General features: G+C 39.0%; 1 protein-coding gene and 1 pseudogene across 1 annotated transcript; one reads left to right on the top strand and one right to left on the bottom strand.

Annotated features, from left to right (window-relative positions):
• Positions 1 to 346: 346 nt before the first annotated feature.
• On the bottom strand, positions 347 to 6902 carry LOC119484358 (annotated as a pseudogene).
• Positions 6903 to 21418: 14516 nt separating this feature from the next.
• Positions 21419 to 23523, top strand: LOC119484357 (CD59 glycoprotein-like). Its single transcript, XM_037763147.1, has 4 exons — positions 21419 to 21477; positions 21745 to 21826; positions 22609 to 22716; positions 23345 to 23523. Exons 2-4 carry the CDS (start codon positions 21769 to 21771, stop codon positions 23509 to 23511), a joined length of 333 nt encoding a protein of 110 aa, XP_037619075.1. The 5' UTR covers positions 21419 to 21477; positions 21745 to 21768; the 3' UTR covers positions 23512 to 23523.
• The last annotated feature ends 357 nt before the right edge of the window (positions 23524 to 23880 follow it).

The raw sequence follows: 23880 nt of genomic DNA, 5'->3' as shown, positions 1-23880 counted from the left end.
CAATAACCACGTCCTCTGGTCGAGGGCTTTCGGAGTTTAAGGCATTTGAGCGGCACAGCTAATTTTATTTGTCAGACTGAATTAGTTCCACGTCTTACAGGTGGTTCGTGCGAACAAGGACCATGTTGCTACTTAACCCTTTTTATTTATGAGTCTGAGGCCATGGTTCTCTGCCGGAAAGTGGTGGATTGCAGCCTCCATGTGGGGAGTGAGTCACTGAGTTCAAGTATCTCAGGGTCTTGTTCACGAGTGAGGGTAAAATGGAGCGGGAGATGGACAGGCAGTTCGGTGCGGTGTCTGCAGTTAAGTTGGGCGCTGTATTGGACCGGTGAAGAGGGAGCTGAATCCCATCTACATTCCAACCCTCACACTATGGACATGAGCTTTGGGTAGTGACCGAAAGAATGAGATCTCGGATACAAGCGGTCGAAATGAGTTTCCTTCTTAGGGTGGCTCCTGGACGCCTCCCTTTGGAGGTTTTTCCGGCATGTCCAACTGGTAAGAGGCCCCAGGGTAAACCCAGAACACCGCTGGAGCGGTCTCTTCTGGCCTGGGAACGCCTCGGGGTCCCCCAGGAAGAGCTGGAAAACATTGCTGGGGAGTTGGACGTCCGGAATGCCCTAAATCTGCTGCCCCCATGACCCAGCCCCGGATAAACGGAAGAAAACGGATGGATGGATGGATAGATAGATGGATGGATAGATGGGTGGATGGATTTATGATTAATACCTAAACACCCAGTCATGTAACTGTGAATGTCGTTCAAAGATTTTACAATCTACATAAATTATACCAGAAGTAATATTAACCCACTCAACAGACCAACGTTTTAAAAGCTGATTCTCTCCTCATAAAGTGACAGCAACAACAGAACAGCCCATCCAGTCAGAAGGCCGATGTTCTGCAGCAGAAACATCAGCCAGGGTCTCTTGTTGCTGATGTGGACCATGGTGGGGAGCTGGAGGGAGGAAGATGGAAGTTAAAGATCAAAACTTTACTGTATGTATTGTCTGGTGAATAGTTCTGTCAAGACAAACACTCACCATGTCAGCCAGCCCCACGTACAGGAAGAGTCCTGCAGTAATGGCGGCAATCCACTGTTTGGTAGCGACGTCGGTGGCTACAGCCAGAGCGATGTACATGCCGACGAACGAGGTCATGGCGCTGCCGACGTTAGGAGCAACGCCCTTGCGGACAGTCATGCCGCTGTGGAGCAAAATGGCGAAATCACCTGGAGAGAATCAAGGGCAAGAAGGGTGATGTTAAGAAATCTTTAATGATCAAACCAGACGCTGTCTTTGTGTGTGTGTGTGTGTGTGTGTGTGTTGTTTACCCAGTTCATGTGGTAGTTCATGGCAGAGTACAGCTAGTGATGTGGCCAGACCAGACCTCCATGACAGGGAGAAAGCTGCGCCCATCGCTAAGCCGTCTGCGAAGTTGTGGATCCCGTCGCCGATGGTTATCATATAAGGCAGCAGGCGCTGTTCTGTCGAGGCAGATAAAGTAATAGTTAGTAGTTGACCCGACCCCGGATAAGCGGTTGAAGATGGATGGATGGATAGTGGTTGAGTAGCCACGATGATTATCACTATTATCACTATTATTCGATGATAGCGTGCTTGTTTTGGCGTTGTTTGGAAATAACTTTACTCACCTCTGGTGCGCTCTACCGGCTTTGACAAGGGATTTCGCATCCTCTTCATGGCCTACCTGAAATATACATGTTACATTTAACATTCAGTAACAAGTCCTATTGACATACAAAATGTGCAGGTGAATCACATCCACCTTTACATAAAGGCAGTAGCTGCATTTTGATTTGTGTTCCAATGTGTTAATATATGCATGTTTCTCACCAAGTCTGCTTTTGATACTGAATGTGACTTGTCTCTTTGTTTCCTCTCCTGTTGATACATCTCTAAAACCCTCCCATGGTCACAGTGGTGAGGCTCCGATTCTTCCTAAAGAGACAAACATAATGAGTAAACTTGACTTGAGGGTTGAGGCAAAAGGAAAGAAAGTAAAGAACAGGGCGGTATGTTGAGCAGGAATAAGATTGTGAAATTTAATTTATATTCTTATCAGCTTAATTGTTTTTCTCTTACCCCATGATGATGTTGATGGTGGTGATGATTATCTTTATATGCGACCAGAGAGAAGATGGTTTCCATCAGATAAAGTAGTAAATCCCGGCAATTAGCACCAACATCTTGTAAATGTAGACTGGAGTTTCTTCCTCATGAGAGTGCCCGTCTGAGTGCACATGTAAACCTAGAAACTGGACACAGACCACAAGAAGAAGAAGTCAAAATGAGTACATGCTGCATGAAAGTCACCATGGTTGTACCATATAATGTCCTCAAACTCAGGAAGTTTTTCAGCTCTCTAGTGTCAAAAATAAATAAATCTTGTTGCAGCTTTAGAAGTGTTAAAATCCCTCACCATGGGAATCAGGTGCAGTTAAAGCATCTCCAGTCAGTGAACCGACAGCCAGGCTGATGCAAAACTGGATACTATACTGGAACACGCTGGTGCAGGAGGTGCACAGCAGCACCCACAATGCCAAACATGGCAGTCAGTGTTATCAGCGTATTGGCAATGGTTGCATAGATGTATCCTACAAACGAAAGAGAGAATAGAAAAGCAGGGTAGAGGTCAGTTATCAACATGTCAAGAACAAGTAGCAACCGGCAATGCTGAGAAATGAAGCCAATGCAGAAATGCGAATGGCAGTTCATCGAATGGCCACTTGAGGCTCTAAAAGGGAGTCAAACCTCATAGACCCCCATGTTAAAATGCCCAACTTTACAGCAGAAATAAACATGTTTACAGCCTGGTACAAAACTGCTTTTGGTCTCTACAGCTTAATTTCTGCATTCATGACAACTGTACGGGGTGAATTTTTTTATAACTCACCCTTTTAATTATTTCCATAACGACTGAAAAAATCTGTGCTTGTTTTTCAATGAGTGAAATTCTAACGTTAGTATTATTGTTATTTATATGGTAGTATTTCCCACTTTGAGCTTAGTTTTCGCTCTTCAGAAACCTATGAGTGACGTCTTGGAGTGTAAGTCCATATTCTATACAGCCTATGGTCAAGAGTCATAGACTTTATCTAAGAAAAATGAATGCAAAGTGAGCCTTTATTAACGTAATCTGGTCATTCTGCATGATAAAAGTGAACAAAACTTCATGACTTGGAAGCTTGTTGATCAGAATTATTTCATCCAAGATCTCATGCTCGCTCGATCACAACCTGACGCAATACTTACTCTCAACGTGGTGAGCCCGTCTGGTGTCATCGGGTCTGTGATGTGTGCACACGCTCCGCTCAGGATCTGCTGGACGAGTGCAGGCGGAGCCGAGCCAGGCCAGAGGAGCAGATCTATTGTCTGCCAGATCATAGATCACGACCAGGTCTTCAGCAGAGAAACAGACCTGGGAGAATGGAAAAGTGTCTGTTAAGACTGGGCTGCAATAGTAAACTCTAACGTTAGCTCTATGTGTTCACCACGATGGACTTTACCTGCATTTTTTCTGTAATGATGAATGAAATTTGTTTTCTCAATTAACAAGCAAATCCATTAATCCAATCCAAAATCTGTCGAACATTTTGTTTCTTGACTCATCACCTCTCCTTACGCACTTGTCTGGATATACTGTAGTGAAAAGGTTTTTATTCTGTGTGTTGGTACAGTATATGTACCTGATCCCAGTGGTGTTTCTTTCATGCCCCTCGAGACGTTCATGGTTTCTCTTCCTCCTCCGTCTTAAACCACTATGATCGTGATCAGCGTGGTCGTGGGTCGTGGTCCGTGGTCGTGGTCAGTGTCATTATCATGATCGTCTTCAGTCCGAGGTTCAGACTCCTCATGAGAGCCTCCAAAGCTACACAAAACAGATACAACCATCCTTACATTACTAGAAAGAAAAGAACCATTTGAGTGATGAATCTCATCTATGCATGCATCCGTGTCCTCTGTGTTTCTGTGTTTTCTGTGTTTCTGAAGGACATTTACCCCCGACGGTGAAGTCTCCGACCCCAGACGCTCCGTGATGTAGTCCAGGAAGAAGCTCTCCTCAGGCAGGGACCGGCTAATGAAGCAAGTGACCTAGCAGAGCGTGATACAGGACGTGGCCCAAAACGCACCCTTCCTGTCTCTGGTGGACTGGGATGATGCGTTGACCTCTGTCATGACGTCACTGGCTGTTACACAGTGGCTGGTTACCATGGTGATAAGGGAGAGGAAGGACAAATAGATTACGTATGGATATAATCAGAAGAGTTTGTACTCACAGACTCAATTTAAAGCTTTATGTGATTTTTATAACGTTTAACTACATAAGCAGAAAAAAAGAAATATAAACAATTTAGAGCTAATTTATATTTCTTGAACTTTTTTTTTTTGGGTATAATTTCTGACATTACATTTTGTGTCTCACGATACAGCAATATGAAATGTTATTTTCATCATGACGACGGCTGCTATAGTGATGTGGCCGAGTACAGGGCAAAGCCAAGTAAGTATGATAAGAGTGTGCTAATAGTATACTTCTATTTAACTTAAAATAAGAGAGTATACTTTCAGTTTACTTTTTATGTACTTATCAGAGATATACTTAACAAAAGTATACTTAAGTATACTTGGCTTATACTTACAAGTATACAGAAATGTCTAAGTATACTTGGCTTATACTTACAAGTGTACAGAAATGTCTAGGTATACTTGGTTTATACTTACAAGTGTACAGGAAAGTCTAAGTAAACTTGGCTTATACTTACAAGTATACAAAAAAGTCTAAGTATACTTGGCTCATACTGACAAGTGTACAGAAATGTCTAAGTATACTTGTCTTATACTTATAAGTATACAGAAATGTCTAGGTATACTTGGTTTATACCAACAAGTGTACAGAAATGTTTAAGTATACTTGGCTTATACTTACAAGTATACAAAAAAGTCTAAGTATACTTGGCTCATACTGACAAGTGTACAGAAAAGTCTAAGTATTCTTGGCTTATAGGCCTACTTGTACTTAATCTTCTGATTGAGATATACTTAAGAAAAGTATAATTAAGTATTCTTGTCTTTTAGGCCTACAGATTAAGTACTTCTTTAGGTTTGGTCTACTAACAAATACTTTGTTGTATAGTGTTATGTTTACCTCTCCATCTGAGGGCTCATAGTGGTCGTGAAGCTCCTGAAGCACCACCTTTAACCCATGAAAGTCTATGTGCTCGTGTTCGTGGTGCGGCTCCCTCTCTTCGTGCCGGTGCTCGTGGTGATCCTCATGTGTGATTTTATGTAGGAAATGTTCGGTCTCCTCTCCCCATCTCCCCTGCCTCGCCGCGGTGCAGACCAGGCCGGGAGATGTGAGGTACAGGATGCATCCGGCAGCAAGAGCAGGGAACTGAGACACACTGACGGTTACATTTTCTCTGCCTCTCCCAGCTTCATTCTCTCCGTGGGTGGAGTGATTGCCGATCAACTGGTGAACGGCCTCTGTTAGATTACACTACACACAGAGAACAACATACAGATCTATGTAAGTGAAAATGTAGTTAGTAATTCAGTGATTTTCAGGGCAGAGCTTTTATAAAACAACACAGAAAGCTGCTACAATCTGTGGTATAATAACCTTGAACATCAGCTGCTTTTATTGCTTTTATAAGAACACCTTCAGATAACAAGCAGTAAGTACACTGTAAAAAAAAAAAGGTGTAAAATAACGGAAATTTTCCGGCAGCAGGGGCGCCAGAAAATGTTTGTTAAAAAACGGAAAAATACTGTCCGTTAATTAACATAAATAAACTGTAAAAAAAACAGTAATTATCTTTATATAATTAGCCTTTATTACTGTAGTATTACAAGAAATATTTTATTTTTAACATATATTTATTGTTAGAATAGTCATACACTGTAAATCTAAGTCCATTTACATATAAATCACAAATGAAACATGTAAACATGTAAAAAATCTGTATTTTTACAAGAATATTTAGAATTGCATGAAATCCTTTTCTTCTAACATAAATTAATTGCTAAAATAGAGTCATAAACCTCTAAAAAACAGAATAATTATCTTTAAAAATTATCAAGAAAAGCTTAAATACAGATAATTACAATTGTGATTACAAAAAATACTGTAAATCTAAGACCATTAACATATAAATCACAAATAAGTAAAATGTCTTGAAAAAAACTGTAAATTTTGTTTTTGTTTTTTTACAGTGTAGGCTGCCTCAGGGTTGGCCCCATCTCTTGTTGGCTGCTTTTTCCCCTTTGCTCCAGGAAATTGATCAGTGGAGCTGAGACATTAAGTTTGTAATCCAAGCTATTATCTTTTTGTCCACTATATTTAGTTGTTTGACAGCAGATACTTAACAGTCATGCACCGTCCATTCATGCAAATTACATCTGACATGTAGGAAGTTCAGGACTTCACTCTCATTCACACTGATAAAAAAATTCCTCAATCTTATAGTCCATCATATGATAAAGTGTAAACTTATGAGCATTTTATTGTTTAAGCAAATAGGCCTTTTACATTAAAAATCAGTTTCAAAGAGTCCCTATTAAGAAATCCACTTTAACAGCAGTTACAGTAATAACTGTTGGACCTTGACCTCACTCCGCTGCACCTGCAGTCAGCCACCTGGCTCTCTCTAACCTGGCTGCGAGTTAAGCCAATAAAATTACATTTCACACGACACTCCGCCGCACTGCACACGTTCTCTAGGTATAAAGAGGGAGTCGAGGGACTCCCCGGTCAGATGCTGCTGTCCAGAGCAGCACGACGCTGAGCACAGCCTTGTAGGCTTCCTCCACAGAGGAGACAGCCGAAGCAGAACTGAGCAAACCCCAACTGGCAAGAATCAGCACGTGGAGAAAAATCATCTTAAAACTTTCTTTAAAAGCTCTACTTTTAAAAGAATGGATTAATTTACAAAAGAAAAAGAAACTCGGCTTGATAGAGGCTGATACAGTACCAGGTATTTCTAAAGACAAATTGAGCTGTGTAGAGCTCAGCTCACAGCTGTTATCAGTTTAAACAACTGCACATTCACTGGACCTGGATTGTGATTGCTGACACGTGGCTCGTGCTGCTCTTACTTGTTTATTAAACCCTGTGTCACCTGTACAGCCTATAGCAAACCTTGGAGGCATGCGGGATCAGATTTCAACATCAGATTGATTTGCTTGGCATCGTTTTGCACTAAAGCCCTTCAAGGAAAAAAAACCAGCTCATTTGCTTTGTTAAAGTTACAATATTAAAGGGATATCTTACACACAAAGCTTTTATATTGATGCCATATTAAAGACGTGTCATATAATTGGCTTCTGCACAAATGTATTAATCACATACTAATAATGTTTTGAAGGAATAAGTTAACATTTTGCTATGATGGTTTGTTTCTTACAGATAGTTTATTCTTCAGGTCGGTAGTCCTTGTATGTTAAATATGTAGGTAGAATGAGGGTTAAAGAGGAGTATTTGGGGCTCCTACCATACACATTCTTCTGCTATCAGGTTATTAAACTCAGACAGTGGGCACTCAGGTGAGATTTGTATTGACCAGTTCCCTGACATGATAAATCATAGTTTTACTCTTTATCTATTTAATTGCTATTTATTATATTTTATTAACTTATCTGCTGTTTACTGACCTGTGAATTGACATAACATTTGGATGTTTGTCTGGATGTTGTCTGTGTGAGTTTGTGGGGTAAGCTGTGAATGAATTGCCCTTCTTGGGATCAATAGAGTTGTCTAAATCTGAATCTGAATCCTCTTTGCGTCACCTTTAGCACACTGGGGTTACCCTTTAATGACATTTTCAACGTGCAGGTTAGCCCGATATAGACTTCAACACGTGGTTAACGTTACGTTTGTTGCGTAAGTTACATGACATCATCAAAAAGAAGTGACTTGAGGGAAGTTCAGGATGGACTTCCTGGTGAGAAATAGTATATAACATATCACGGGCTTTTACCATCCAAAGAAACCGAAAAATTGCATGTCGTTTTTGTTTCAGTCGGTAGTCCTTGTATGTTAAATATGTAGGTAGAATGAGGGTTAAAGAGGTGTATTTGGGGCTCCTACTATGTGAATTAATGGCAAACTTCCACTGTGGTTCAGTCGACTTACATGTGCACAAACCCTAAAGATTTACCAAAAACTGTTTCATAATACATCAACTACCAAATTCAATGTTTTCATGTTGGGACCAACACTTCTCACATCCCAACTCAGCAAATATGGCAGCTTATAGTCAAGACCAAGCTTCATCAGTACTCTCCCAAACTTGTGCTGATCTTGGCCCAATTCCTACAATCTGGAGAATGTCACCATTATACCTATTCCCAAATCAAAAACCCCAAAGAACTAAGTGAAGTTCAGACCTGTGGCGCTTACATCACTTGTAATGAAACATTTTGAGAAGATTTTAATGATTTATTGTGTCTTCTATAAATGGAAAAACTTGATCCCCTGCAATTTGCTTATCAGCCAGACAAAGGCATGGAGGACGCTAAACTCTTTAGACTGGACACTGTGTATAACATCTAGAGCAGGGGGTCTGCAACCTTGCGGCTCAGGAGCCACATGCAGCTCTTTAGCTCCTTTCCAGTGGCTCCCTGATGATTTTAAAAAAAGTATTTGTGGAAATTAATAACTGTTTTTTTAAGTTTACATTTCATTTTTATTATAGGTCATTGTTGTAGGTCGATAGGAGTATTAGGGCCACATATGAAGAAAAAAAAATCAGGAGATTTCAAGAATAAATTCATAATATTACGAAACTAAAGTCAAAGGTTTACGTTTAAAAAAGTCATAGTATTATGAGAATTAAAATCATAATATTATAAAGTAGTGATTTTATGTGTTATTTTCTTTTTTTCTTGTAAAAGTTATGACTTTATTCTCGTTATATACGACTTTTTCTCATAATATTATGACTTTATTCTCGTTATAATACGACGTTTCTCTCGCAAAGTAATGACTTCATCTCGTTATAATACGACTTTTTCTCGTAAATTAATGACTATATTCTCGTAATATTATGACTTTTTTCTCGTAATATTATGACTTTTTTCTCGTAATATTACGACTTTTCTCGTAATATTATGACTTATTCTCGAAATCTCCGTGTTTTTTTCCGTCAATGTGACCCTAATACTATTACCCTAATTGTACATTTGTACTTTGGCCCTCACTGCATAGACTTACAGTAGACTATAAGCTGTGACTAACTGTATAATGTTTTGTGGCTCCAGACAGATTTTGGTATTATTTTTTTGCCTAAAATGGCTCTTTTTATAGTAAAGGGTTGCTGACCTCTGATCTAGAGGAAACCTGGAGCTCATGCAAGACTTTATTTCGAGACTTTTCCTCTGCTTTTAACAAAAATGCAGCCTCACATATTGATTGAGAGACTTGCCTCTCTTTTTAATCTCCCAAACCAGCTTCTCATGCTGATTTTAAATTCTCTTACTGTGAGGGTCAAGCAGGTTTTCGTGAATGGACAAATGTCCAAGATGTCCAAATCAAACACGGGTTTCCCCTCAGGGTTGTGTGTTGTCACCCTTCCTATTTGTCATGACAGCTGCAGGTCATCTCAGCTGAACAGGCTTCTTGTTAAATTTTTCTGATGACACTTTCCTGTTATCTTTACTTCAAGGCTCAGAGTCTGATCATGGTCCTGCATTACCTGAGTTTATGAAATGATGCGATGATAATTATCTTGACTTCAATGTTTCCAAAATAAAAGAAATGATCATTGACTTCAGACACAAGACTGAAAACAAAGCTAGTGTCATACACGGTGTAGATGTTCAGATTGTGGAGTCGTATAAATATCTTGGAACTGTGTTTAATTGTAAACTTAAGTTTCATATTAATGAATCTATCCTCAAACGAGGTCAACAGAGAATCTATTTGTTGAGGAAGCTGAACTCTTTTAATGTCAGCGAGACAGTGGTCATTTCAGGTGAGACTTTTATTTACAGTTCCCTTATATGATGAATCATGTAACTATAATAATGTCTATTTATTATCTATTTGTTTTCTCTTTATCTATTTTATTGCTATTTATTATATTTTATTAACTTATCTGCTGTCCTTTACCGACCTCTGTTTGTCAGTTTTACTGATCTGTGATTGACATAACATTTTGGATGTTTGTCTGGATGTTGTCTGTGTGAGTTTAATTTATAAAGCTTACTGTTTTCTTTTTTTTTTGCATTATCTTTACAGCAAACATTGATCTGTTCTTGATAACACACTCTCTGTCTGTACATGAATATACACATGAATAATACACCGATGCCTCTGATGACGAGATTTAAAACACCTGTGTGTGTGTTTGCATGTTACTGTATTAACCACTAGGTGGTGCAGCTGCTCTGTGTAATCTGTCTGCTATTGTTGAATGTGATCAAATACTACCCATAACTTCATTATTGTATGAAATCAAGAAGCTGGTTTAATAATGAGTTAATTGCAGGAGAAAATTGTTTTTTAGTTTTGTAGTCATTTAACGGTTTGACCAAAATGACAAGCAACAGTACCACTTCTAGTCAGACAATTGTCAACATTTGTTTTGTACATACTGTATGTCTAAACATGAGTGACCCGCCAGTGTATTCAACAAATGTATAAATCCACAGCTGTTACAGTATTGTTTTGTTTGTACTTGGTTATCTGGTGTGATGAGAGTCAAAGATTCTGACTTTCTCTTCTGTTGCTTCGAGTCTAAATCGAAATCACGTCAACGGTCTCGTCGCCGTCGGCCTCAGAAACCACTGAAGGGAGGGATATTGAGTTGATTGGCTGCACATCACTTCACACACATGAACAGACAGCAACACACACACACAAGCTCCCTTATGGCATGGGACCCGGACATCTGCCCCTGCTGCACACCCGACACAGACACACACACACACACACACACAACACATACGCACACACACAGGCATGTTGACCTCGGCACCGCTAATCTTTGAGACAAAACACACACTGTCCAGTGACCTGCTTTTACAGCCCCCCATCGTCATGTCACTCTCTGTTACATTGTCTGTCATGCAAACCTGTAGATGTTCTCAACACACACACATTCATCAAGTCCAATACTGTATCCCCCTATGACACACGCACACACACACACACACACACATTCAATTTATGTGCCTTGTATAAAATGTTCATAAAATTAAGTCCACACTTCTTACCAACTATTGACTGTAATACACTTTTCCCATCTCTCAAGAGGTTTGCAATATATCCTTTCAAAATAAAGTTTACCAACTCTCTAATAAATGGATAAAAAATGCTCCTAAATCGATTGATGTTCAAGAAATCAATCCACCAGCTCTGAAATAAACCTTTTCCCCAACAAAATAATAAGGTAATATAATGGTTTCTGTACCACGGAGGAAAATGTGGCTCAAAGGAAAGTTTCAGTTCAAACACCATCTTTTGCACCTCCCTCCAGAAGACAGAAACAACATGAAAGCACCAGAAAAGTTGAACTGTTTGATTTCAGGTTCCAGATTAATTTTGTTTTCTTTTACTTAATTACTTCTCAGAATACTGTATTGTGTCAGTGTGTGGTCCTGGTTTGGAGACTACTATTCAAGAAAAGATTCATACTCTTCCAGTCACCACTTGGAGCGGTTGATGAAGCAAACATGACAGCATCTTGCACAAATATGTGAAAAATGTCTGAATAATATGTTAAAAATATCCCAAAATATGTGAAAAATATTTGTAAAATATGTGGAAAATATTGGGAAAAAATATCCAAACAGTATGTGAGAAATGTCGAGAAAGTATGTATAAAATATCTGAAAAATATCCAAAAATATTAGTATAAAATGTGAAAAAATAGTGAAAAATATCTGAAAAATATGTGACAAATATTTGAAAAATGTGTTTAAAATATCCGAAAGATATTTGAAAATTATTAGTGAAATATTGAAAACAATTGTGAAAAATATCATAAATATGTCAGAAATTATTAGTAAAATATGTTGAAAAAAATTGAGAAAAATGTCCAAAAAAATGTGTAAAAAATGTGAAAGACAATTGAGAAATATATCCAAAAATATTGACAAATATTAGTGAAATTTGTGAAAAAACATTTGGAAAAAATGTCCAAATAATATATGATAAATGTCTAGAAAATGTATAAAATATCTGAAAAATATCCAAAGAATATTAGTAAAAAATTTAAGAAATAAGTGAAAAATATTTGAAAATATGTTTTAAATATCCGAAGAATTTCCTCTTACAGTATACACACATGCACTGCACAAACGCCTCTCTTCTCTCCTCCCCCACTGTCTCGTACACACTCGCTGCCTGCCCTCAGCCCTACTTTCTTTCTGAGGCTGATGTTTCCATTACAGAAATAAAAGCATGACGGCTAATCCGGGTATATGTTCCCTGGACGACACCCACACCCACATGTACACACGCACACAAACACACAACACACATGCACAAACCTGCTGAAACCAAGAAAGTACAAAGACACACACATGTTGCAAGTGGACAAATAACACATAGAGACACACAAACAGAACTGCACACACACACACTCACAGGGGCATGTGATTGAAGCAAGACCCCCTGTTGTGAGAAAAGTCAAACAGAGCTTTCTGGAGCTCTGGAAATAAATACCAAACATTGGTAATCCACACATGCACGCACACACCACGCACACACACTGATAATCTCCCAAAACAATTCCCTACAGAGCGGCACATTCTTCCTATATGGAGGGAAAAGATCCGGAGAAATTAAGGAAAAGAAAGAAGGATCTTTCCCAGATCGTATCCTCCGACCCACCTCTCTTTTCTGCCCTTTTAATTCATAAATAACCCCATTTATAGTTCATTTAGTCGTTCAGATTTAGGGCTTAGAGGTAGGCGGTAGAATAGAAGTCACAGTGTGGACGGATTCAATCCCATCGTGGCTACATCATACTGGTCCTGAAGCACTGAGCAGCAGGGCGGCCACTTTTCCCTTTTGTAGGCTTAGTTATCCATGAAGTTGGGAGACTCAGATTGGTCAAAATCAAAGCAGCACATGCCAACACATCCTGATTTTTAGTCCCTGTTACTGTATGTGTAAAGCACCAAAAACATTATAGTTTCCCATGATACAACTTGTCTGCGTCCCTCTATTTATGCGATGTCACAAACCTAAATATTACAATAACAAAAATGAGAAATAAATCTAGTGTGTTCCTTCAAAGAGATGTTATAATGTGCGAAAAAGTTAAATAAATAAAGTAAGTAAAAGTAGAGTTATAGTAAAGAAAACATTTTTTGTGTATAATATAAAAATATTTATGTATGAAAGGTTGAAGGTCAGACGGTGTTCTTTTTAAGTTATTTATTAGGGCTTTTATTGCCTTTATTAGAGCAGCTGGAGAATGACAAAAAGGGGGGAGAGAGCGGAGATGCCCACTTGTTTCTCAACTCGTCACATACTAATGCTTTTGTCAGATCCCTCAGTGTCACTTTTTTTCGGTCGCAGTAAACACTTGGTTAATGTCGGGAATTAAACAAAACACTTGCTTAGGTTCTGGCAATAACCACTATAGTTAGGTATAGGGAAAAACTCTGGTTGGGCTTAAAACTACTACATTTGTGATCTCATACATCTCATACATCTCATACCGACACTGAAGATGCCTTAAGCATCGATATAACGCTGACGGCTGTGATAAAGCGTCAGTATTTAACGCCCCGGAAATGGGAACTGGCTGGGATAGCCGCGTGGTCGGAATCAAACCCGGGCCGCTGCTAAGGACCTTACATGGGGTGTGCGCTCTACCGGTTGAGCTAGAGGTCGCCCCGAAGTTTACACAGTGTTGTTTTCAGCTACAGTGTGAAAACTAGACTTGACTGAATAAATCAGACACGATCAGCAATTGTGGTAGTCCTGGAAATCCTCACATGTCATCTTGGAAAAGAGCAAGATAACTTTTTTTTCGTCATGGAATGAGTTCCTTTTGTTAAATATGCTGACTTCACCTTCTCGTGAGATTGTTTTTGTCAACTACTGTATCCCCAAGGTCATGACCGAAAGAACTAGATCGCGGTACAAGCGCCGAAATGGGTTTTTCTCAGGAGGGGTGCTGGTGAGAAGCTCAGTCATCCGTGAGGGACTCGGAGTAGAGCCGCTGCTCCTTTGCGTTGAAAGGAGCCAGCTTGAGTTGTTCGGGCATCTGGTACGGATGCTCCCTGGGCGCCTCCCTTGGGAGGTGTTCCAGGCACGACTAGCTGGGAGGAGGCCACCGGGAAGACCCAGACTAGGTGGATAGATTATATCTCCACCTAGTCCTGGGAACGCCTCGGGATCCCCCAGTCAGAGCTGGTTAATGTGGCCCGGAAAGGAAGTTTGGGGTCCCTGCTGGAGCTGAGCCCCGCAACCCGACCCGGATAAGCGGTTGAAGATGACATGAGAGAGTGTTTCCCCAAGATCAAGAGTGAACTTTCAATCTCAACATCCGATCATGAAGTCCTTGAAGTGCTCAGCGGAGTGAAAATTTTAACATGACAGCTCCGTCTACTGATGAAGCCTTTTGTGATCGAAAGCTGCAGAAACAGCGACTAATGGACCGTTTGTAGTTAGGTTGTTACTGTTTCCTAGATGAAGAATGAGCTTTCACTCTAGACTATAACTTTGACAAGTTTTAGGCTAAAAATCCAGAGATGGTGGTGTGATGAAGGGAGCGATGGAGGAGTAATTTGCCTCCAATACATGTAGTATAAGAAGAATTAGAGAGGAGGTGAAGTGGGACAGTGAAGGGATGAGAGAGTTATCGAGGTTTCTGTCCGCAAGAAAATAAAGATGGAGGGAGGAGAGGATGAGAGAGAGAGAGAGAGAGAGAGAGAGAAAGGGAGCTATGTCCTACATGCATGGACACTCAGGTCATAGATAATTATACTACCTATGGTGTTTTCTCTCTCTGCTCCATACATTTATTAATTTACTGTGTTAACCCTCACATGCTCGACCACAAGATAATAAAACACTCTCTCTCTCCTCACACATATTATTATCCATTCACGTACATGTATGTGAAGTTTAATTGGTATTTCGGTGCTCTTTAGCGTTCATTGATTGAGTTAATTACGTCGTTAATGAGGACACTATTTCTTCCTATATCTAATTAAAGGGTAGGTACGCCGCTTAATTGTCAGGTCCTGAAAATGACCGGGCAAGTTGGAAACTGTGGTCCTGTGGGATCTGGAATGTACGAGAGTGTGTGTCCTTTACTTTTTCTGTGTCACACAGGCCGGTGTATGCACGCTGACGGAGGACATCACATGTCGCATAACCTTGGGAGTACATAGAAGAGGAAAATGCTGCTATACAATAAATCTGTGATGGGTAAGTTGCACCACATGGATATCACACACATCGCTGAGACTGATGGCATTTGGTTGCGGTATTATTATTATTATTATTATTTAAATTGATTTTCCTCAAGGGCCAGATGATACATCATGTCTATGCTATTATGAATTGTAACATCACCATCATCATCCACACATTTTTATATTAAAAGATTCATCATTAGCTGACTCATTGTGAGCTTTTAACAGTTTGATGTCAAGAGAGCTTTAATGATTTGTTAGAGCTGGGCTTTGCTACTCTAAATGTCTGTCCTGAGGGGAGAAGTTCAAAACTCTCCATACATACGATGGAGAGGATAAAATTGACACAAGCCTTTGAAACGGTTTCTTGTGGTAAATGTGAGACAGACGAAAGCAGTTTAACAGCTAAGATCTTACTTGACTGATTATGTGATTTTGCCAGGTGTTGTCACCTGTCAAGAGACTATCAGGCCAATAATGGAAGATGTTATAATAATGTATCGAATCCGCTCACTGTGATGAACCTTTAGGAGAAACATCACCTGAATCTGCAGCTCCCTTGACTTTACGGAGCTATACGGTGAGCTTCAGCTCATTGTTTAGCTATCCGGCTCACTCTCGCCGCTCTCATAGCGTCATTTTTTTGTCGCGGCAGACAACTGTTTTTAAACCCACTGTACACAACAATGATCATCACCAAACAGTAGACACAGTTAGCGACTAGCTGGTGAACATTGTTGGAGGGAGTGCAGCATTTAGCAGCTAAAGAGAGATATTTCCTTCTGAAGTTGGTAGAGACCAAAAACAGAGCTAAAAGGAAATTGTATATTGGACTTACATTCATCAGGTGGACACAGGCATGACTCCAAATGATGTTAGACTGTATATATAGAGGGACTAAGCGTCTCTACTTCCTCCACTGTACAAAAGTGAAGCGAAACGATAACTTGTTTCTCCTGCCCTCAGGTGGCCAGAAAAAAAATGTTTGCAGGTTATAACTGAGTCTTCTGTGAAATTATAGAAGGTTTTGCACACAACCCAAACAAAATTGTTCCTGAGTATTGCAATTGTTTGCTGTTCTATACTTTTTCATCTTACCTTTGGTCTTGTTGTGCGTCCCCCCCTGCTGTAAATAAATAATAAATTATAAATGTTCACTGCTTGCTTTATATAAGCTCAACAGGAAGAGCTCTGACATGTGTGTTTCAATCCCTGGATGAGGTGAGTAACTTTGCACAGTTGGAGCATGATTAGCATAATACAGAGTTTTGCAAATCCAGGATTTTTGATGGCCGCTCTTTTCATTCAGGTTTTGATGCCCTCTGAGTGATTACTTGTGCAGACTTGTGTGTCTATACTTGCGTATAGATGTGTGTCTTAATTCATGGTAAGTAGGCACACACACCACACACACACACACACAACATGTGGTCAAATGTTAATGATATTATTCATTCACGGGTTTAAATCTTGCGCTGTTTGAAATTTTTCATCCTTGCACATGGACAAAATAGTGATTGATGAGAGAGAGGAGAGAGAGAGAGAGAATACAAAGAGATGGAGGGGGGGGGGGGAGGAACAGGACAAATGGTAATGAAGGAGAGAGAGAGGTAATTAACAAAATCAGTACTTAAAAATAATAACCATGTCATGGCCTGATTGTTTTGGTTTTCCCATATTTAACTCATGTAGGACTGGGAAATGAGAGGAAGACAGAGAGGAATGGTGGCAGATTGAAAGAAAGAAAGAAATGAAACAAAAGACAGTGAATGAATAGAGTAAAAAGAGAGGAACTGAAAATGAATCAAAGGGGGTATGGGGAAAGAAAGAAAAGAAGAAAGAAGAGAATGTGGATCGTTTCAACATAAAATCACAAATTGTTGTTTTTTCACTCCTGGTTCATTGGGATCTAATCAAACTAGATATAGTACATTGTATACCTAAGAGTGGTTGGTAGGTATTTTTTTTTTTTTTTTTTTACTTTTGACAGAGCCAGGCTAGCTGTTTCTCCTGTTTCCAGTCTTATATGCTACAGCTAGGCTAACCAACAACCTCCATACTAACACAACAAGAATTTACACTCCTACGATTAGCATGCACCTCGAGGGCTGGCTTAAGGCATAGGCACTGTTGGAAGTCGCCTAGGGAGCCACTCTTCTGGGGGGCACAGGTTGCCCTAAAATTTAAAAAATTTAAGAATTTAAAATTTTTAAAAATGTAAGAATTAAATTTTTTTTTAAATTAAGAATTTAAAATTTTTTTTAAATTTAAGAATTTTAAATTTTTTAAAAAATTTTAAGAATTTAAATTTTTTTAAAATTTAAGAATTACATTTTTTTTGTAAATTTAAGAATTTAAATTTTTTTAAAAATTTAAGAATTAAATTTTTTTTTTAAATTTAAGAATTTTAATTTTTTTTAAATTTAAGAATTTAAATATTTTTTTAAATTTAAGAATTTTAATTTTTTTTACATTTCAGGATCCTTTGACAAACTTAACATCATGGTGGCTAAGAGTTCTGACTCTTTTGATAAGAAGACTGAAGGTTTTTAACTTTACGCGCTGCCACCTCCGAAAGAAAAAAAGTTGTAATCACATTAATGCCACCAGAGAGAAAACGATGTCAACAGTTTTCTTAACATGTAAATAAGTATCTCATCTAGCTTGCAGTAAATATGTCAGTTGAGGTTGTGAGCACCGCAGAGGCACAAAGAAAATCCACAGCAGAAAGAAATGAAAGCTGGTTTTCCTCATTACACCAGCCTTTAGCCTCGGCTTCAGAAAGAAGTAATGAGCAGCAGGACAGCCAGTCATTAGCTTAAATAGCTGCAATGGCGAAGCAAAGTCATGTTGCTTTCAGATGGCGACATTTAAACCTCTGTGAGAAAATGTTGAGCTCCCCCCGCAGGGGAAAATGATTCACGATTATACTTCAAACTCCTCTGAATTAAACATGACACCGGCCGCATTCCCTAATAAAATCATTCTCTTTAATTGATTGTTATTACTCCTAGGTCGGTAAAGACACAACTTTTAAGGTTTTATTGCGACAAGCTTTGTTACAGGTTATAATTTAATCTTATCTATTATTCACAATGAAATCATCTCTCTTCCTCTATGAGGCTTCAACAGGCTGCGGGTCCATAAAGAAAAGTGGAAAAGCTGTAACATGAACTTTGATTTCATGCTTCTAGTGCATGAGTGTGTCTGAACTCTGATTTCACGCCTCCAGGAGGCTCTGAAGCTTACAATGATCTGCAGAGAGAGAGAGAGAGAGAGAGAGAGAGGGGGAAGAAAGAGGACTTAATATGAATTCAGGATTATAAAACTCATAACACCCGGAGGAGAGTTTCGCTCCTGATTGAATGTTTATTGACATAAAATCTGTGTCGCTGCTGACAGCGAGTGGGAGTCATTTTAACAGAGTGAGGATTTCATAATAAAAAATACAGCTCTCCTGGCGGTTTTCATTGTTAACAGAAAAACACAGACTTGTTTCTGTGAGATTTGGGGACCTGGCTTGTAATTAAATAATTAAATTTGGCTCTAATTAAACAAGAAACTATAAAATCAAGAACCTTTTCCTTTGTGTGTTCAGTCTTAGATGCTGTTACTCTCACTGATTTGAGTTTTCAGGTGTAGGGTGAAACAGGTGTCCGACTTTACGAGGGACTGCTCAGCATTTTCATCCCACATTGTCATCGGCTCTAGTTTTCAAAAGTCAAACCACTGCAGGACGGACACTTTTCTAAAAATCTGGCTTTTATCCAATGGATGTGATGAAAGCAGAGGAAGGCTGTCATCACAGGGCTGCTGTTTCCTGTCAATCAACTGCACACACGTGGGTCAAGTGCAGGTTAAACATTTCGTGGTCTTTGCTATGCCCAAAGCTCACATGCTATGCAGATTTAGTGGTATATGATGGAAACTACCACAGATGAAAGGAAGAGCAGCTACAACAAAGACTGTGAAACTACTTGTAAGTATTTATAAGGCGATGGAAGGCGATTTTTTTTTGTGAAATTTTGCCAGTTATTTTTGATTTCCCACGGGTGGAATACACAGTTCATATGAATCTTGAAGAGATGTGCCGATCTATGGATGCATTGGGGCAAAGCATAGAGATGTTACAGGATAAAGGGCAGAATAGAAATGTTTGTTATTTAAGTTGGATAGACATTATATCTCAGCCTTGGTAACGTGTCTCCCGTTGTCCCACACAAAACTTACTCTTTGTCCCACATTTGGTTTGTTGGGATCTGGTCACCCTAGTTTCAGGTTATGCATTATTTTATATTTTTCTTTTTGCCAACAAAGACTAAAAAGCAAGTTAGTCTTCAGTTCCTTCTGACTATCCTGTCTGTGACTGTTCATTTGTTTCTACTAAGATGTAAATCTTCTTATGATAATATCATCACATTTGCACGAAAAGGCGCATGAATGCCACGATAATTTGCACGGCATTTAGTGGTGCAATACGGAACGCCTTCCTTGCTTTTTGTCATTTGTACGCCATGTAGTCTGTACTGAGTCCAATAAACGTATGTAAACATGCTATGCTCAGAGCTAATGGACGTAGAATAAAAAGTGAGAAAGGAGCAATTATGGTGGGCGGGTGGGGAGATGTATGGGTCCAACAAACACAAATTTTAAGCAGGTGTTTTGTTTTGTAAGTAACGTCTAGTGACGTCTGTCTCATGTGGTTTAGTGACGCTTGTAACGTGTTGTATCTTGTAACGTACTTATGTTACGTTATTTCCGTATGCGTTTATTTAGTTTACGTACTTATTTTAAGCCCAACCATGACGTTTTCCTTAACTGAGTGGACGTTTTCCATAGTTTTGTTGCGTGGCGTACAAATGACCCACGAAAAGGCTAAAATGCGTCCTTATGATACACGAAATGTCTCTGTAATGTCGTGCTATGTAGACGCCTTCCCGTGAGACCCGGGTTAGATAATATATAGTGTTATTTTAAAAAGCCTCAGTAGTTTCCTGAAACGGCTGGGCACTGTAGTTTTAAGCAAACATTACTCAAACTGAAGTAAATAGTTATTTGGGACTATTTTCAGCTGCGGATTAATACACATTTGGCGCTCTAGTGTGTTTATACGGCAGCAGGATGGTGTTGTTGTGCGCTCAAACAGTTTGTTGGATCACAGTGCACATACAAGGTTGTTGTTTTTGTAATGTTATATAGCTTTGAGCTTCTTCAGTACTTCAGTTTGCTGTCTGTCACCGCTCTGTTTGTTTTCTTCCTCCAGAAGGTGTCTGTTATAAATTCAGTAAAGTAGAAGCACTGATTCATTTCCGCCTCTCTCTCTCAGCAGAAATGTGCTGACTCCCCTCCTTCTTTCGTCGGACAGAGATATTACACATATCTGACTTTAAGGGGCAGCAATAACAGTTATCAGCTCGCAGCACACTTCAGGCAGAGTGAATGTGTTATGAACTGCTTCAACGTGTTACCAACAACCTCCCATTAAACCTTCATTTACAACTGATTAAAGAAACACACAGGTGAACACTTTATGTTGCACCTTGTAAACAGAGGCTCCACTCCACACTGTTTATTGTCTTCTCTTTATTTCTTGATAATCATCTGTTACGTCCTCTCACCTGTCCAGCACACCTCCTTTACTTTTCCTCTCTTTCTTTCCCTTCTTTACATTTCTACCTCTGCTCCTTCCTTGTTTTTTCCCCGTCATTACAAATCTTGGGTTAACCAGCAGATCACTGTGTTTTCCCACAAGCTGAATTACCGTAATTGTGTGATACGTAATCGGTAACTCCCTGTGCCTACCCTCACTTTCAAACGGATGACTACTGCGTCCATTTAGAAATATAATACATACAATTTTCACAAGGAAAAAGACATGAAAACAATCTATTAAAACAATCTATTCATTTATTCTCTGTCTTACACAAACAGTGCACTGTATTGGCCAATATTGTAGAATCCAGACATACTGTAGACTCTGAACCCAAACAAATGGGTTGTTTGCTTTGGTAACTTTGGTGTTGTTACAAAACGCCTCTTCTTCATGAGCTCAAAGTCATTTTCTTCACATTCACAGGTGAGTGTTTGATGATGACTGCAGGGCTAAAAGTTTGTTAATAATATTCATCTGTACTTCCAAATTAAGGTTTTATATCGGTTATATCATAATTTCTGTCTGTTTGTCTCATTCTCTGAAGACATTAAAGTCATGTTTTATTAGTTATTGACTCCCTGCATGTGTTATTCCTTTTTTTTTTTTATTTCCACAAAGATACTTCCCGGCCTTTAATCCAGCTGTGACACTATTATAAGAGAGTTTTTCTTGTTTTATTTTGATTTCCAGACGTGACAATCAGTGCTTTCAGTCATGATGAGGAGCTCTGTGGTGTTTTTCCTGGCTGTCAGCTGTGCCATGTTTGGATTTGGTAAGAAAAAAACAGGGGTTGAAGAAGGAATCAGTGTTGCTTTCATTAATGCACATTCTTTTTTGTTTTTGTTTTGTTTGCTCCTGAAAAGCGCAGCCAAGTGGGGCTAAGTCAGACAGATTATATGTTTCACAAAGAGAAAACACATCAGCCTGAGGGAACGTTTTGGCAGATCAGTGTGCAGTGTGCATGTTCTGCTCTTGTGTCGTGTGATAAATATTCATAATATTCATTCATAATATTGTCTATGATGTTGCAGGACGAGCAGTTTGCTTTGTGCACAGATGTGTTGTTGCTTTTTACTTTAGTTTATTGACAAGATTCTTATGTAGGCTACAATATTCATGACATTTTTTTTTGTCAGTGATAGAACGATAAAGTCCTGCACCATATTATTGAGATTTTAACCTATAACGTATTATAATTTAAGCACCGGGAAGTAACGCATACAGCTATTTTGACTGTGCCTTCTCCAGTGTGCAATAGTCATTCAGCTTCAAGGGTTTAACCCATTTAACTTTTAACTTCCATCAACAAAAAACTAAATATACATATACTCACAAAACTATAGGCCTACAGATTATACAAGCAAACACTTCCAATATCTGACATTAAGAAATAGTTTGACATTTTGTGAAATATACTTGTATTCGTTTACTTGGCAACAGTTCAATCTTCTTATCTCATGAACATGACTTTGCATGGAAGATGAGTTCACGTTCACAAACACTGACTGTGTTACATCAGACTGAATCAATTGAACTCCGTCTCGTCTTCTCCAGGCTTCTCGCTGCAGTGTTACGTCTGCCCTGATGGCTCCTGCAACGGCACTGAATTCAAACAGGAGTGTAACCAAGGTGTAGACAGCTGCCTCAAACTCACCAGCGGTGGTAAGTATTGTTAAATGTTCTATATATGAAATCCAGAGCATTAATATAGCAGCAACCACTGTTTGCTATGTAAAGATATAGAGGAGTAATGTCTACCTGAGCAGAGAATGAAGTCACTGCAAGCTGCCGGCTCAGCCGTCGCCATGTACGTGCTAGATATGTTATGAATATCGAATATAGCACCTTTAAGGAGTTAAAAACTACAAAATCCAACAATTTTTAAACACATCATAAAATGTCATTTTGAGAACATAAATGTCCGATGCCAATGTTGATTAAATATGTATTATTAATAAATTCTGCAAAGTGATATCAGCACTTTTGACAAATTGCGTGCCAACTATTTACAAACAGCTTTATAAGACAAAAAAAAAAAGAAATCTTAACACGAGGTTCCACTTGCTGCAGCTCTCCACCACATCCTCATCAGTGGACAGAGTTTGCTCAGTTGTCATGGAAGTTGCAATAATAATAAAGACAGTATGTTTGCAGGTACTAAATGCACTGGACCTCATTGAGCCTTCTTAAACTTTTTGGTTTTATTTTATATCTTCAGTGTGGTGGTTATTTTCTCACATTTGAAAGAAACTGCTTCTGAATATGTATTTTATTAATCTGTCTCCCTTAGAAAAGATCTACACTGGCTGTATTATGTACGAAGACTGTGACTTCATGACTCTGGCCCAAAGATATCCCTTCTCTCAGATCAAGTATGAGTGCTGTCAGTCAAACCTCTGCAATGGCCCCAAAAAATCTGTGTTTAAGAAATTATTGGATTTCATATTTAATAAATGAACAAAAAAAACAGTCTCAAGTCCTGATTTCAGTATGTAGATTCTCACATGTAGCGCGTAATTGTTTTATCACCGCTGAACATTGTTAAACACTCAACAATAAAGTCTTACAAAAACACATGTCCATGAAGTGGTAACAAAATCATCTGTCTTTCTAGAGGAAGTGTTAAGCTGATGCTGAGGTCAGCAAAGCAACAGTGAAACATGTTTGACTGATCTGATGCCAGGAGACACACAGACCTGAAGGCTTTACAAATTATACACCCTTTATAAAGGGGGCTTTATTAGAAAGTTGAAATTATCTTAATGTACTTAAGAAAATAAGACTTTTCTTGACTCAAAAATAGATAAAAATCCCTCAATAAGATGG

The sequence above is a fragment of the Sebastes umbrosus genome, unplaced genomic scaffold (genome assembly GCF_015220745.1).
Source record: "Sebastes umbrosus isolate fSebUmb1 unplaced genomic scaffold, fSebUmb1.pri scaffold_16_arrow_ctg1, whole genome shotgun sequence".
In the NCBI taxonomy this organism is placed as follows: Eukaryota; Metazoa; Chordata; class Actinopteri; order Perciformes; family Sebastidae; genus Sebastes; species Sebastes umbrosus.
Note: the sequence above shows the minus strand (reverse complement) of the source record. Positions and strands in the feature narration are given on the sequence as shown.